This window comes from Panthera onca, chromosome A1 (genome assembly GCF_046562875.1).
Source record: "Panthera onca isolate mPanOnc1 chromosome A1, mPanOnc1 haplotype 2, whole genome shotgun sequence".
Classification (NCBI taxonomy): Eukaryota; Metazoa; Chordata; class Mammalia; order Carnivora; family Felidae; genus Panthera; species Panthera onca.
Window position 1 is genome coordinate 160,775,938 of NC_138339.1, and position 15,796 is coordinate 160,791,733.

At 56.6% G+C, this 15,796-nt stretch overlaps 1 protein-coding gene across 2 annotated transcripts in view; it reads right to left on the reverse strand.

The window, feature by feature from the left end:
* Positions 1-15,796, reverse strand: part of COL4A2 (collagen type IV alpha 2 chain) — a 174,379-nt gene that overhangs the window by 12,752 nt on the left and 145,831 nt on the right. For both annotated transcript variants that reach the window (XM_078453055.2, XM_078453054.2), the window contains exons 29-38: positions 14,251-14,472; positions 10,085-10,246; positions 9,115-9,285; positions 8,271-8,414; positions 6,339-6,461; positions 5,916-6,097; positions 3,528-3,591; positions 3,095-3,169; positions 867-974; positions 39-146 (exon numbers count right to left, since the gene is read on the reverse strand). In XM_078453055.2, the coding sequence (XP_078309181.1) occupies positions 39-146; positions 867-974; positions 3,095-3,169; positions 3,528-3,591; positions 5,916-6,097; positions 6,339-6,461; positions 8,271-8,414; positions 9,115-9,285; positions 10,085-10,246; positions 14,251-14,472 (1,359 nt within the window). The remainder of the gene's footprint in view (positions 1-38; positions 147-866; positions 975-3,094; positions 3,170-3,527; positions 3,592-5,915; positions 6,098-6,338; positions 6,462-8,270; positions 8,415-9,114; positions 9,286-10,084; positions 10,247-14,250; positions 14,473-15,796) is intronic.

Sequence of the window (15,796 nt, forward strand, 5' to 3'; positions counted from 1 at the left end):
GTTGGTGCTCGTGTCTGCAGAGGGAGAGACGCTCTTACCTGGTGAGCCTGGGATCCCGGGCCAGCCATAGTCTCCTTTGTCACCGGGCGCTCCTGCCCGCCCCGGCTCTCCCTGCGGCCCCTGTAGCCCTGTCAGTCCTGGGAAGCCTGGGGGTATAAACACAGCCTTAAGTGGGACTGGAACCCCCAGCAGCACCCAGGAACCCCAGGGCCTCCCTGGTCTGTAGCCCGGTTCTGCCTGGAGGAGGAGGGCCTCTGTGGGAAAGGAAGAGCCTTTCTTCCAGCTGGAAACGTGCCCCACGTACGGGCTGAGGGCGGGTAGCTCAGCTTTGCCAAAGAGAGAGCAGCCTGTGTTCTCCCAGTGTTGTCCTGCCATCTGCGTGGGAGTCTGGAGGGAACCCAGGAAACCCTGAAGGATCAGACTTCAGGTTCCCAGGTCCCACGCAAAGCAAGGCAACAACAAAACAAAAGCAGCAACAAGGAAAAAGCGGGGAAGTAGCCCCCCTGTCTGCTTTCCAAGCTAACTCGGGATCCGCAAACACGTTTCTGCATATTCGGATGCACAGAAGGGGTGCTATGGCCAGAACTCAGCCTGAGTTCACGGGGAGACACCGGCCACAGGAACTTGTGCATCAGTTCCTGTGCATGTCCCCACGGCTGGCCGCCTGGTCCTCTCCATGAGCTCGGTCCTAAGGCAGAGCTGGGTCACGGGTAACATGCAAGGGCCAGCTTCCTGGGGCGCGGTGTGATCGTGGCAGACTAGGAGACAGGCACACCGGCCACCTCTGTCCTGGGGTCCTGAGGTTTGGAGCCCCAGCTGTGGGGGTAGGGCACACGTGGGGACAGCAAGACAGCAAGAGATCGTACCTGCTTGCCCTTTAGGTCCCGGAGGGCCTTGGACGCCTGGCACGCCTGTTATCCCGGAGAAGCCGACTTCACCCTCCGTTCCTTTTTCCCCAAAGAATCCCTTTAGACCTGTAAGCACAGAGTTCTGATTGGAGCCGAGCAGACACTGCCTCCCTGGGGCTTAAGGGGACGCCAGGTAAGGGATGCTGTCATTTCACACGGCTGCTTCTGCTGTGAATGGCTCCTTATCTCAACATGTTCCTTCCCTGACTCCTGTTTTACCTAATTCAGTGGCCCCACGTCCTAGTATTCACGCCCTTGGGCATGGATGGGGCCGACATGGTCACCCCAGGTCACTGTGTCACTTCATCGGCCATAGAATGTGTCATGCATCCCTGTTTTCACTTTGTCACCTCTTTGGGTGGCTGGCTCTGGAGAGGACACCCAAGCTGCTCGGGGAGAGGCCCACGTGGTGAGGGGCTGAGGCCTCCCGCCAACAGCTGCTCTCAGGTGCCATCTTGGAGATGGGCCCTCCCGTTCCAGACCAGCCCGGGGTCAGAACCACGGCGCTCCTGAATTCCTGGCCCCTGGAGACTATGAGATACTTCTTGTGGATGTTCTAGGCCACTGTGTTTTGAGCACCTCGCCAAGATCACCACCTAGGGCCCCTATTGGAGTGGTTCTTCATATGTGGTGTGTCGGGGACAGCTGGGGAATCGGTCATACACGTGTGAGCCTCTGTCTCAGGGATGGCTTAGCAGGCCAGGGGCAGTCTGTAATCTGCACCTTCAACTAGCACGTCAGGAGACTCCGCCATGGCCATCAGGCAGACTTAGAAACCCTGCCTTCGCCAGTGACATTATTCCGGGTCAAACGTTTGCGGTGTTTTCTGGCACGTTGGAGGATTTTGAAAACTTCAGATCAACTTACATCCCACATAATCACTTTTGTCCAGGGTCTCCTCAATTCTGAGTTGCTCGTAAAAGGTACTGTTAACGTTTGTGTGGTCTTGAAGCAGAGCCACCTGAGAAGTTCTCCTTCTTTCTGTCAGTTATTCTAGTGTTTTAAGAATCCTCTCCAAACCCCGATCAGCCGCGTGCTCTCCCTGCAGACAGTCCCGTGTACCTTCATCCCGGGGACGCCAGCCTGAGCCCCGTTCCCCCCCCCCTGCCCCCCCCCCCGCCCAGTCCCCCGAGGCCCCTACTGCGTAGGAGCTGGTCTGATCAGGGCCCCTCCGGCCGCCCCCTCTGCTGCTGACCTCTCAGGCGGCCCTCATTGGTCTGAGGGAGATGGACCCCACGGTCGCCTGATACACGTGTCACGGCCCCTCTGTGCCTGGGACTGACGTCCTAAGACACAGCCCTACTTCCTGGGCCCACAGCTAAGTCACCTACATGGTTGAGGGGTGACAGCCGGAGTTCTTGGTGGGGACAGCCTCTTTTCCCCAACATATTTTCAGGTGAATAAACGAGGTCATTGTTAGTGACCACGGAGCAAAGATGGTCTCACGTTTCTGCTTTTATAAACCAAATTGCCCAAAATTCTGTAGAAGGGGAGATATAGGCAGCCCAGGGTGCCTGTGTGGCTGGGTGGAAAGCCACCGTGAAACCAATGATAGATGTGCAGTGAGCCCAGAGCAGCCGGGAGGCATGGACCGTCTCTGGCTCCATGTGGCCTGAATGCCCCAGTCACACGGACAGACGCTTTCCCCCGACCAGCGCTGTCCCTAAGAGAACTTGGGGCTCCAGGCAGCTAAAGCAGTGAGGGGTCCCCCGAGAGAAAATCCCCGGAAGGGATGCATCTATCCCCGGCGCCCACTAGTGGGAATGCTGACCTTGGCCTCAGGGACACTCAGAGAGGAGGAGTGAGCTACTGTACCACGTGAGGTACCCCTCCCCCCACCCCGTGCCGTCGGGGGCCTTGTTGCCCTGCTCAGGGCATGCGCCTGACTCCCGCTGCCCTCCTGCAAACCCCTTGCTGCCTATCACACGCTCTGGCCATTGTGTCATTTGCTTCGTGTCCTACTGTGTCCCTCTCAGGGACAGAGAGAGCTTTCTTAACATTGTCTTCAGGTTTAACTGAATTAAAAATTCTTCTTTGCACATTGGGCTTGGAGACCTCAAACCGTTCCCTGGAACGGGACCCACGATGCTACAAGTGGAGACACATTGGGCCGGGCCAGCTCGTGAGTGAGGCACACCCAGTGCTCAGGGCTGTCCCGAGATGGCAGACAGGAACGACTCAGGTACCTGGCGCTCCAGCGACGCCCCGCTCCCCCTTCAGGCCTGGGCTTCCTGGCAGGTCTATGGTGTCTCCAATGTCACCTAATGTGCAGAAAAGATGGTTCACAACCATTCTTCTGAATGGCAGGGGGTTAGCTTTGCAACTTCTGTTGTGTTACTGTTCATTCATTCATTCATTCGTTCATTCAGTCAGTAAGCTTCATGCCCAGCATAGAGCTCAATGTTGGGCCTGAACCCACGACCCTAAGGTCAAGACCTCAGCTGAGACCAAGAGTCGGATGCTCAACCGACTGAGCCACCCAGGCGCCCCTGTGTTACGTTCTTAAGGCAAAGAATTTGCTTTAAAATTCCTGCCAGCATCTCCGGGGCTCGTCACCACACCCGCCCGGAATGCTCTGGATGGTGGACACCCTACGGTCATGATCCAGGCAACACTCACCGAAATCACCTGTGGGGCCAACCTCGCCGTAAAGACCCGCTCTCCCCGGAGCTCCCTTGTCGCCCTAGAGCAAAGTCAGACACGGAAACATCTCAGGAGGCTGTTCATGAAATAAGTCTATAATTTAGGAGGGCTAGGGCGTCCAGCTACTTGGTTTGCTAAAACCACCTCTCGATGTTTGTTATGTCATCATTTTGTAGCACCCCCCCCTCACGTTTTTCTGCATGATAGCAGGTGGTTTGCTCCCCCATTCTTACTGAGCGGTAAAGCTTTACTGACACCAAGTATGTAGATGATGTGGGTCACTGTCAGGACGGTGGTGGCGGCACTCGTGGCTGATCGTGTCCCACACTCTGCTCAGCTGTGCACGGGCACCCGTGTTGGGTCCTGTCTCAGAGGCAGGTATGATGAATTCGCATGTGACAGATGAGGACGTTGAGGCACAGAGAGGCTAAGTAATTTCTCAAGGTCACTCAGCTAGTAAGCGGCAGAACTGGGATATGAACTTGGGCTGCTGGATTCCCGAGCTTGCTCTGGATGTTGCACGGCTCTGCCCTCCATCTGCAGACGTGAGACTTCCCTCCAGCGATGCTGATTCCTGATAATGAGCCTGGGGTGGTGTCTGGGTGGCTCTGTGACCATGCAAACCATGGTTTCCTCTCTGAAGGGGCTTCTTCCTCAGATGGAGGGTGGCCTCCTGGTCCACCCTGATCCTCTGGTCTACACGGCAGCGTTAGTGGGGACTTGTGCACAGTTACCTCTCCCAGCATGGCTAACTTGAGTCTCTGGACCACGAGAGTAGCTCCCCTTTGGGTGGGGGTGGGGACGCTGTGCCAGAGGCTGCATCATTGTCCACATGATGATCTCTTTTCCTTTTTTTTTAAGTTTATTCACTCATTTTTGAGGGGGGGGGATAGAGGGGCACAAAGAGAGGGAGAGAATCCTAAGAAGGCTCCATGCTGTCTGCACAGAGCCCAACGTGGGGCTCGATCCCATAAGATCCGTCCCACAACCATAAGATCGTGACCTGAGCCAAAAACCAAGAGTCAGCTGCTGAACCGATGGAGCTGCCCAGGGCCCCCTCCCTCTTTTCCTTTCTTAAAGCTTCCTGTCCTGAGGAGTAACACACACCACTGTGGTGAACTCATCTCAACCGCTCAGTGACCTTGCATTCATGTCCCACCCAGATAGACACACAGAATATTTTCAGAATTCCAGAAGGTTCTTTTGCGCCATTTCCTAGTCCCTAATCCCTGACCGACCTCTGTCACATCGTCTGGTCGGTTCTGGACTTCTACACCCGTGGGATCGCATCCTTTGTACTCTGTTTCTGGCTTGCTTGGTTCGACGTGAAGTCTGTGACAGTCACTTGGGTCGGTGCATTTATCAGCACTTCCCCATTTACCACCGAGTGCTCGTCCACGGTCGGAACGCGCCATGTCCGCTCACCTGTTGGCCGGCATTTGGGCTCTCCCAGTGTTTGGCTGTTAGGAAAGAAGCTGCTGGGAACACCGTCCTCTGGGCCCCTTGGTAGACACACGCATCCTTTCTAAGCGACCCGAGTGACGGCACACACCTGCTGCACAGGTCCCATCAGGTTCCGGGTGATGGAAGGAAGACACCCAAAGAACTCAGATGGTGTCGCGAACATGAAGGTGGGCTAGACACAGGCCAAGCTGGGCTGTTACTAGAGGTTTACCACAGGGTGGCCAGGACTTCCGATCTGCCCAAAATGGGCGAACCCCACTGTGAGCGCCAGAAACGAGTGCGTCACATGCTGAGGACTGTGAGCGTAAAGTACCTTTAGCCGTAACAGGTTGAAAGGCTAATTTCGTGAAGTAGAACCGACCGAGGGCCCCTCTGTGCCACGTTACACAGACCACGCCCCGCCCGGCCAGTGACATCGCAGGGTAGCCGTGTCCTGAGCCTCACAGACGAGGAGGCAGGTGTGGAGAGACGGGAGCCCCGCCCGGGGTCACCGTGCGTCTGTGTCACCCCGATTTGGCGCCCGCACCCAGCAAGCACTCAGAGCACGTGCGTGGGGTGAAGGAGCCAGTGAACGGCAGGCCGGGGTTGTGTCCACTCCGTGACCCAGTAATGGGTCCTCTGTCCTGATGTCACACACGATCACGTGTAGAGTTTGATGGCTGTACATTCACGTGTAGCTTTCCCAAGGGGGCCGTGAGAGAGCGCGGAGGCCACCCCTCTGCCAACCAAGGCCACCAGCAGCGTGGGCGGCACTGAAATCACCACTGGGGCTGGTGTGAGCAGCGTCCACTTACACCGAGCTGGGGACCCAACTCCGAAGCTGTCCCTCGACCACTCGCACCCCAGCAAATCTCTGGTCGGGAGCAGAGGTGGGGCTGGGAAGTAAGAGGTGCCACTCACCCGACTTCCTGTGAACCCGGGAAACCCGATAATTCCGGGGGGGCCAGGCACGCCGGGGAATCCTGGCAATCCGGGCACGCCCGGGACTCCGATGTCTCCTTTGACTCCTTTGATGTGGCCCGGCTTCCCTGGCAAGCCGGGGATTCCAGACAGCCCGGGGATCCCTGGCATCCCCGGGACACCTGTGGGGAGACCCGAGTGTGAGGAGGCAGCACCCACCCCAACCTTTCCCGTTGCTGCGGATCCTAAAGCGGGAGAGGGAGGCCACTCAGGCGGCAGGGAAGCCGTGGGCCCACTTGCTGAGGTGTCAGGGGCCGGGGGCTGGGACATGGCAAAGCCTGTGTTGGGCGGAGCGGCGTCTGGCGTAGATCCTGCTGCTCCTGAAGCGGAGAGGGGTGGGCGGAGAGGGGTGGCGATGCTCACCTTTTAGGCCCAGGTAGCCTTTCAACCCCATAGGTCCCTCGTCTCCTTTCTCCCCTTTGATGTCTTTCATTCCTGGCTGGATGATGGGAGGTGGTCCTGGGGGCCCCGGGTCCCCGCGGCTGCCTGTGAGGGAACAGGATGCGGTCTCGTTGTGGGCCTCTGGGCCACTCACCCGCTGTGATCCTGGCAAGCGCGTCCCGAGAGGCTCTGAGCCTCGGGGCGGCACATTCCCTGGCAGCCCCCACTGGGCCTGAGCCGGGCAGGGGCCTCCGAGAGAGGCCGAGGCTGATGGAAAACGCCTGTCTTCTCCCACAGCCCCTTCTCCACGTGAGCCAAGTGTGGACCTGTGCCCCCCACCGCTATCGAACTTTAGGACATTTTCATCACCCTGGAAAGAAACCCCGTGCCCATCAGCAGTCACCCCAAGTGCTCCCCACCCCCAGCCCCGGGGGACCACTAATCCAAATCCCGTCTCTAGATTCGCTTGTTCCGGATGTTTCACGTAAAGAGAAGCAGACCACGTGCGGCAAAAGGTCCTCAAGTTTTACGCACGTTGAGCGTGTGAGAGGCCTTTGTTCTCTACGGCTGGCCAGCATTCATGTGACACCACATTTACCCACGACGCGTATCCAGCGTGTTTCTGCTTTTGATTGTCATAAACAAAGTTGCTCTGAACATCCGTATACAAGGCATGTTTTCACTCCCTCGGGACGGAATTGCTGGGTGCCTGTGTTGATCTTTCCACGACACCGTCAAGCTTCTGTCCACACTGGCCACGCATCTCGCGTTCCCGCCAGCAGCGTGTGATACCCACGTGCTCATTCTCATCAGCACGTGGTGTTATAATTACAGGTTTAGAGGCCGTGAAGACACTTTCAGAACAAGGGCGTTTGAGCAAAAGTCATGAAAATGTGGCTCGTTGGAATACACTTCCTAAACAAGGAGCCTCACGCTTGGGGTCTTGAGATGCCCCCGCACCGGGGTTTGAACTGGCCTCACGTCTGTGGCACAATTCGTGGGCACAGTCCCTCCACCGGGAACACTGGGTCCCCATTTGCCAAATGGCCCTCGCCTCCTTCAGAATTTGTCTTCTGCTTTTCACCCGGCTTCCCCTGACCTCACGCTCACCATGGGATAATCATGGTGGGATGTTTCTTATGATGCATTATGAGATCCTTGATGCGGCCGCCTGTTTTGTTCTTAACAGTTTCCTTTGTGTAAAATATACAGGCCGTGGGGATGTGATGTGCCATGTAGTGACCATGGCCAATAACACTGACCTGCGTATCTGAAAGTTGCTAAGATCGTAGATCTGGAAAGTTCTTACCGTAAGAAAAAATTCTGTAACTATGTATGGTGACAGATGTTAACTAGACTTATGTGGTGACCGTTTCACAGTATATACAAATGATCATTATGCCATGCACCTGAAACTAAAGTTGTATTCACTTATACCTCCATAAAAACTTTTGCTGAATACCAAACAAGCTAGTTTCCTTTGGTTGGGATTCTTCCTTTATTATACTGCTGGTGGGTTGAGGCAGAGATAAAGCCTTCTGATTTTTGTTAGTTTCCTTCTTTTCTTTTCTCTTTTTTTAAATGTTTATTTAGTTTTGAGAAAGAGAGAGACAGAGAGAGACAGTGTGAGCAGGGGAGGGGCAGAGAGAGAAGGAGACACAGAATCGGAAGCAGGCTCCAGGCCCTGAGCTGTCAGGACAGAGCCTGACACGGGGCTCGAACTCACGGACAGCGAGATCATGACCTGAGCCGAAGTCAGATGCTCAACCGACTGAGCCACCCAGGCACCTCAGTCTCCTTCTTTTCTAGTTGTACCCAGCTTTGGGCTCCTGGAAGGTTCGGTCCAAGCAGCACTACGCCCCACAAAAGTGGGTCCCAACCTTGTCAGGACAATATTAAGAGAGGTGGACATACCTTTCACACCTGGCTCACCAGCCAGACCCTTCAGTCCTGGAATTCCAAAAAATCCGGCCTCTCCTTTGTTTCCCGGAAGCCCAGCTCTTCCCTTGAGCCCAACCATGCCTTGGAAACCGTCCATCCCGGGTGAACCTCTACTGCCTTCAGAGGAAACGAGAAAAGTGCTGGGTTAGGCCTGGAGAAACACACGGGGTGTTTCCATCTTGCTTGTCTGAGACATTCCTGAGGAGTGGCTCGGGTAGTAGGGTTCCTGACCTAAACTAGGGATTTCCGGGGCCCCATTCCTCAGGTCACCCGCCGGCTGACTGCCCCCCAGGGACAAGGCATCAGGCAGATGTACATGGTCACAGGAAAGACACAAGGCAAATGGGTGGTAGCCGAGGTCCGTGGGCCTCAGGGAGAGGAGGCTAACACTGCAGCCAGCACGGGAACCGCGAAGGACCGAAGGACCGCAGGACAAACATCTCTGTGTCGCCCCACAGTCAAGGGCCAGGGGCTCCCCTTCTAGGAAAACTGGTTTGTCTACAAATAAGCCCACCCTGGTGACCAAGCCCTGGTTTTGGTTTTGTATTAGCCAACTGGCCTCGGGATATGCAACCAGCCTCCGGGGGCCTCCACACAAATCTCCCACGCAGACCCCAAGTCTGCTCCCTCGCTCTCAGGAAATTACGACAGGGCATTTGGGGGCATGTCCGTCACACCCAGCCTGGCAGCATGAGCTGGCTTTCCCAGGTATGACACCTCCTGGGGGCTGGTGAGGGGCTGGCCTCTCCTGCAGCCATACTGAGTCCCGGTCACCCTGGTACCCGCCTGGGGGAGCACCCCGTCTGCCGATCCTCACCTTTGGGTCCGGGGACACCGGGAATTCCACTCATTCCTTTAAATCCGGGGCCTCCTGGGGGACCCCTCTCACCCAACAAACCAGGGTCACCTCTGTCGCCGGAAAGACCCTTCATGCCCACAGGGCCGGGGATGCCTATGTCACCTGGGTCCCCTCTGTCCCCAGGCAGACCTGAAAGGCAGAGGAGGAAAGAAAGTGGAAAAACACGAATGAACTCAGAAGAGCTAAATGCCTCTCGGACCCCTCACCTGGGACAGCACCCCGCCCCCCGCCCCCAGGGCCATCTGGGCCCCAGCCTCCAGGGCTGTCTCTTGGTGGGGGGACCTGGGGGGGATGGCCTCTGGCCTCCACTTGCTTCCTGCCCCCCTTTCCCCCTAAGGAAGCTCCTGTTCTTCCCCAGTTTGCTCACTTTCAGAAAACAAGTAATTTCCCCTCCAGAGCACAGCAGTGATTCTGCAGTGGAAATTTCACGTTTTTCCTAAGTGACATCTTAGCCAGAACCCCAATATACACCAGGTACAGAGCATGGGCAGGTCTCTCGGCCTGTGTGAACTCTCGTTTGGCACAATGCGTGCCCTGTTTCTGGAACGTGTTAAGGGCTGAACTGTGTCTCCCTCCCCTCCCCTCCCCTCCCCCACCAGTTCATATGTTGAAATCCTAACCCCCAAATAGGGGAGTGTGCGTGTATCTGAAGATAGCACCTTTAATTAAAGTGAAATGGGCCCTAATCACATGTGACTGGTGTCCTCATGAGAAGAGACTAGGACCTACACACAGCGGGGGGACAAGCACGGGAAGGAGTGGCCAGCTGCTCAGTGTGGGTATTTTCCAGATCCCCACAGCTCTGGGGCGGGGGTGGGGGGAGGGTCCTTGGGGCCAGTTTGAGAACTCCCCCAGGGAAGGGTGGGGCTAGTTCACTTGTGCAAGTGAGGCCAGACCCCTCCCCCTCCATGGGATAGGGGATCCTTACCTCCGCGGCCTGGGGCGCCTGGCAGCCCCAAGGGCCCCTCCTGGCCAGGAGCTCCTGGGAAGCCATGCAGTCCTGGTGGCCCGGGCAGGCCTGGCTGGCCCGAGGGTCCTGGGAAGCCCGGCTGGCCCTTCAGGCCTGGCATTCCTGGCATGCCCTGGCTTCCTGTGGACACCAGACAAGCCCCGTGAGGCCGACCCCACACCCTTCGCTGCACACAGGCTATACCTCTCAGGCTCGTTCTATACAAACAGGACGCAATTATTTTCTAGACCGTGAGAAACCCGGAAAATACACAGAAGTATCAAGGGTATTACAGTAGCTCAGGCTGTCCCCCAGGGGCCACCACTGACAGCTCGGTGTATGTCCTTCCGGCCTCTGTTCACACAAACACACCTGGGAACCGAGGCTCACAGACCTCATCCCTCGCTGGGAGTTCAATTTTTGGCTTTTTTCTCCCCAGCTGACATTACATTTTGAGCATTTTGCCACACTTGATCATGACCTGAGCTGAAACTAAGAATCGGACGCTCAACCAACGGAGCCACCCAGGCGCCCCCCCAAAAACATTCTTCACGTTTTAAACGGCTGCCTGAGTAATAGCATCACGTTGTGTGGACACACGCCACGCACGTCTTTCTTTGCTCTTACAAATGGTGCCATGAGGAAGCTGATTTTGGAGCACAGAGCTGGGCATTTCTTCGGCAAAGTGCCCTAGAAACAGACTCCGTGGGTCAGAACTGCCTTCCACACACACTACTGCACGGCTTTCCGGCTTCTGCCCCCACCTGTCCTGGGGGGCTCACCTGGCGTGGGGCTGGTGCTGAAGGGAACAGAAGCCTGGCAAGGAAGATACCCGTCTACCTGCATGTTGGTGTGAGTGACGTTTCCTTCTCTTGGTGTTCGCCTTCTAATGTGATTTTTGTTCTGTGCTTCTATTTTCCTTTGGGGATTTTGATATTTGTATTATGGATTTTAGCATTCCTCATACACGTTGGCTACTCTTTCTTCGTAGCTATCGTAAAGTTTACTTTGCTGCCCAAATTCTCATTGCTTTTGACATGAAGATTAGCATTCGCGTGAAAATTTAATGCGGTGTGCACGCATGTGCAGGTGCACGTGCGTGCACACACCCGAGCACAGTTTCTTCCCTTGCTTTTACGTTCAGAATATCCTGCCGTACCCAGTAGTCATGTGAGCATATATCTTCTAGTTTTTAGATCCTAAGTCCCCCAGCTTCCTTCCATTCAGGCATTTTTACCTTTCTTGGACTTTGAGGTTGGCTATATCCATCCAGTGAATAGGAGGAGGGGCTGTGCCCGCCATCTCACAGTGCTTGTCGGGTGACCTTTAAGTGCACCTGCTCACGTATCCCATGACCACCCTCCCGAGTGTGTAGGCCAACCCGAGAGGAGGAGGGACCGGTCGGGGGACGGAGGGGAGGGGCATTGGCAAGAGGGGCCAAGCCAGTCTTGGGCCAACTCAGAATCCGACTTGCCAGCCTGAGTCCCAGTTTTATCTGCTATGTGGACAGAACGGGGGAGGAAGGTCTGCAAACAGCGGGGCAGATTCGGGGCAGAAGGCTGCAGAAAGTAAGTCTCTGGGAAGGCACAGATGCACGTCCTCCCATTTTCCAGCTTCACAACGGGATCCGAGGGCACTGTTCCCACTCTGCTTCTGTCTCTGGAGGGAACAGCTCACGGTGCCGAGGGTATCAGACGGCAGGCAGCATTGCAGGCACTCAAGTCTAACGGGGGAGTCAGGATCCTGCCGCGATGCCGTGCTCCATGAGGACGGGCAGGTACCTTCACCCGCAAGGACCCTCTGGGCTGGTGAACGGAGACAGCCCAGCCAGGAAGGTCACGGGAGCCCAGGCTGCAGGGGCGAGGGCATCCGGGCACGATTTCGGGAGCGCCTCCTTCACAGGAGTGGGGAGTGGGCAGGACACGATGCAGGGGAAGGAGGGAGAACCGGCCGCTGCTACTTCAGCGGCCGCCTTAAAACAATCCGGTGTGGCGGCCTGTGCCTCCGGCTTTCTGTCGTGATCCTGGAACTCAGGATTTTAAGCCAACAGCCATTTCCAGAACACGGGCCAAACAAGGAACAACTACCAAGGATCCGTTTCCCTCAGCAAAATAGCATCTAACTCGTGGACCCGCACCCCTACTTCATGCAGGGGTTCCGCTCCGCCAGGCTGCGTCCGGGCTCCACGGGGCCTCATGCACACCACCTGCCATGGCCCCACGGCCCGGGCAGGACGGACGAGATGGAAACAGGTTCTCAAGCCTCCGATGCTTCTGAGGTCAGAGCTTGTACTGACAGTGTTTCTGCCTGGGCAAGCCGGACACTGAGGTGGCCTCGGCCGTGGGAAACCGTCACACGCTTGAAAGTAAACCTGCTGTCAGTTGCTGTCCTGCCGAGGTGCTTTGATGTCCGCAGGGAACAGTTACATTTAGAAAATCCATCACAAGTGCCCCCTGTCAAGAGCCTGTGGGCAGTTTCTGCAGCCGGACAGCAGCCCCGACTCTTGGGGACACAGTGCCTGCCACGCCTTTAAACAGCCACCGGGGAGGCTGACGCACGTGGTCCCCGGTGTCCACACTCGCCGAGTTACGCCGTGTGTTCCATCCCTACCGGCAGGTGGCCAGGTTGGCAGGGACAGCCCCGGATGTCCTGGCATCGGGTCCCCACTGCTTGATGGTTCTACACAGGCCTGTGCAGCTGATTGGCTGTGTGTAAGAGGGTGATCGTGAGTGTGTGTGAGAGTGTGTGGGCACACACGTGTGGGTCTCTGTCATCATGTATGCACAAGCAGGTGTGTGTGCGTACAAATGTGTGGATACATGCACACGAGCACGTGTATATGAGTGTGTGGGCGCATGAGCATGTGTGTGCACTCTAGCCCTCTTAGGCTCCTCCTTCCATTCTTTGGGCCTCCTCCCCATGGGTCTCTAGGGGAAGCCCGGCCCCCATGCTGGGGGTTCTCCTGGCCAGCCGACAGGGCAGGCGTGATCCACACAGAAACCCACCTGCCCCGTCTCCCCTCCCCCGCCCCGGCCCCAGGCCTCCTAGAACCTGACGGGCTCCCCCAAACACCACTGCTCTCCTGAGCTTGCTGAGTTCGCCTGCCTGTGGACAACTGGCTTCACCCGCTCGAGTGTTCGTGTAAAGGATGCCGAGCGAGGTCTAATGGCACTGGAGGACGGGACGCCCGCTCCCTGCCCCACAGGAAGCCCCTTCCGCCCGGGTTTGGGAGCAGACATGTGGTGGATACGCAAAGTCACAGGTCTGCCTGCATCTGGGTATCTGAACAGGAGCACCACTGGCCTGGTGTCTCCCGTGCGCGGTGCACTGAACAGAAATGCTTGGTCTTTAGTGACGGTCGTTCATAGACGGAGGGCGTCTGCGGTTCTCAATGCCAGCTCTGCATAGATTGGGTACTTCACTCCTCAGCCAGCAGCCTTCCCACTTTGCTAAACGTGCACTGAGGATATTGGGAACATTAAAGTGTTTTACATGAGAGGTGCCTGGGGGGCTCCGTCGCTTAAGCGTCCAACTTCGGCTCAGGTCACGATCTCACGGATTGTTGGTTCGAGCCCCACGTCGGGCTCCATGCCGACAGCTCAGAGCCTGGAGCCTGCTTCGGATTCTGTGTCTCCCTCTGTCTCTGCCCCTCCCCCACTTGTGCTCTGTCTCTGTCTCTCAAAAATAAACATTAAAAAATTTAAAAAAATTAAAAAGCAATGTTTTACACCAGTCCGTTTTTACACCATCCAGTTAAAGCGTGTCCCAGCTCAGTTCTGTCTCCTGCCTCGCTCTCTTCCCAAGCTTGGCTCTCCTCTCTTCTCACCACCTGCACTCGTTCCCTGAAGGCACCAGTGAGCCCCCTGCCCCCCATTCACGCCCCGCTGGAGAGTAGAGGGTGTGTCTCATTAATCTGCACCTGTGAGTCTCAAATGGCCATCGTTCTTGGCTGTGAAAAGGTAAGTCACAGGACGCTGATGACCGTCCTAACCCGCTTCGAAGGAACACTGGTACTGAGCATGGGGCAGAAACCACGTGTGCTGTGGCTTCTCATCAAATCCTCAGGAGGGATTTCAGACCCACACTCGGAACCCACGGTGTGGTGGGATCGGGCCCTCCACTCTCCTCCCACCGCCAGGACTTACCCCGGAATCCAGGTGGACCTCTCTCTCCCGGAGGGCCTTTCAGCCCAGGGTGTCCGGGGAGCCCAGCATCTCCCCTGGGCCCAGGCTGGGCTCCCAGAACTTCTCCGGGAAGGCCCCTGTCCCCTGGGGGCCCGACGGGCCCTGGCAGACCGGTGGGACCTGGGTGTCCATCTGGGCCACGGAGGCCCGCCACGCCTTTGGATCCTCGGGGCCCCACGAACCCTGAAAGGAAACACAAGTTAGTACCGTGATGGCCCAAGAGAGGTATAGGAGAGAGGCCGGAGACAGCAAGATTTGCAGTCGGGGGGCCTCGGCTCAAGCCCCGGTCCCATCACTTACCTTGGGACCACAGCATTCTGCCCCCTCTGCCATCTGGCCCCCAGCCCTACCATTTGGTTAACGTGAAGGCCTTTAGAACCACCTGCTTCTTGGATATGAATCTTCCTATTTGATGGGCTCCCTTGTTGATCAAATAATCCCCAAAGAATGGCTTCTATGGACCTTCCAAGTTATGTGTGCAAATGGGGACGGAGACCTGGGGTGAGAATGACCAGGTCTCTCGAGCCCGAGCTCCACCTCCCTGGTCACAAGTCCCTGACCATCAGTCCATTTGGAAATGCTCTGGAGGGGGCCAATCGCCCTATTGTTTTCACGGTCAACTGTCCACGTCTGGATAGAAGCACGGTGGCTGTCACATGCCAGTGCCTGTCCCGGACGACTTCCCCTTCCCGTGTCCTCATCCCTGATGTGATCTGACACTGAACTCTCAGAGTGGACGGTCACGTGTCTGTTCAGGAGGAAAGCTTTCTGAGGTCATTACTGCCGTGGCCGTGGAACGCTGGGAAGGAAGGGTCGACCCGACAAAAGAGACCCCACACGCGGGGTCCAGGGCCTTTCCCGGGACAAGGCTCGCCACGGCCCGCCTGCAAGATGGGCTGACCCCTATGGCTGTGTCTGAAACACGGAACAACAGATCTGGACTTTATGGGAGTATTAATGAGTGGGACCCAATGCCAGAACTTCAGTGATGTGATTTATTCACAGAAAGTAGAGACTCGGCTTTTATGGAGACGTTCAAAGCCGTACGTGGGCACCGTGGGCTCAAATTGTGGGCACGTGTATGTATGTGGATCTGACATCCGGAGTAGACTCTGTTCTGCAGCTTTCAAAGTTGGGCATTTGGTTTTCTTCTGCACGTGGCACATTCCGTGTCATAAAGAGTGACACGTGTGCAAAATCAGAGTATGCCAGTTCCTCACTTACCCCTTTCCTCCGTTCTACCCCGATCTCCCCGTTCACTTACGGGCTCACGTTTCAGTACAGAACAGGCTTCCCATCAACACCGTCTGCTCCCCACGTGTGCTGGTGACAGGCACATCCAGCTCAGTCTCTACCGCCGGAGCGCGCTCTGGACAGCTCACGCCTGCCTGGCTGGCACCCAGCTGGTGACCGGGTCCCCTTCCCACGCAGGGCAAGCAGGTGTTAACAAACTACTGTCCTCTCAAGAAATTCACACTTTGCTTTGGTATGTGTGACAGGACCGAAG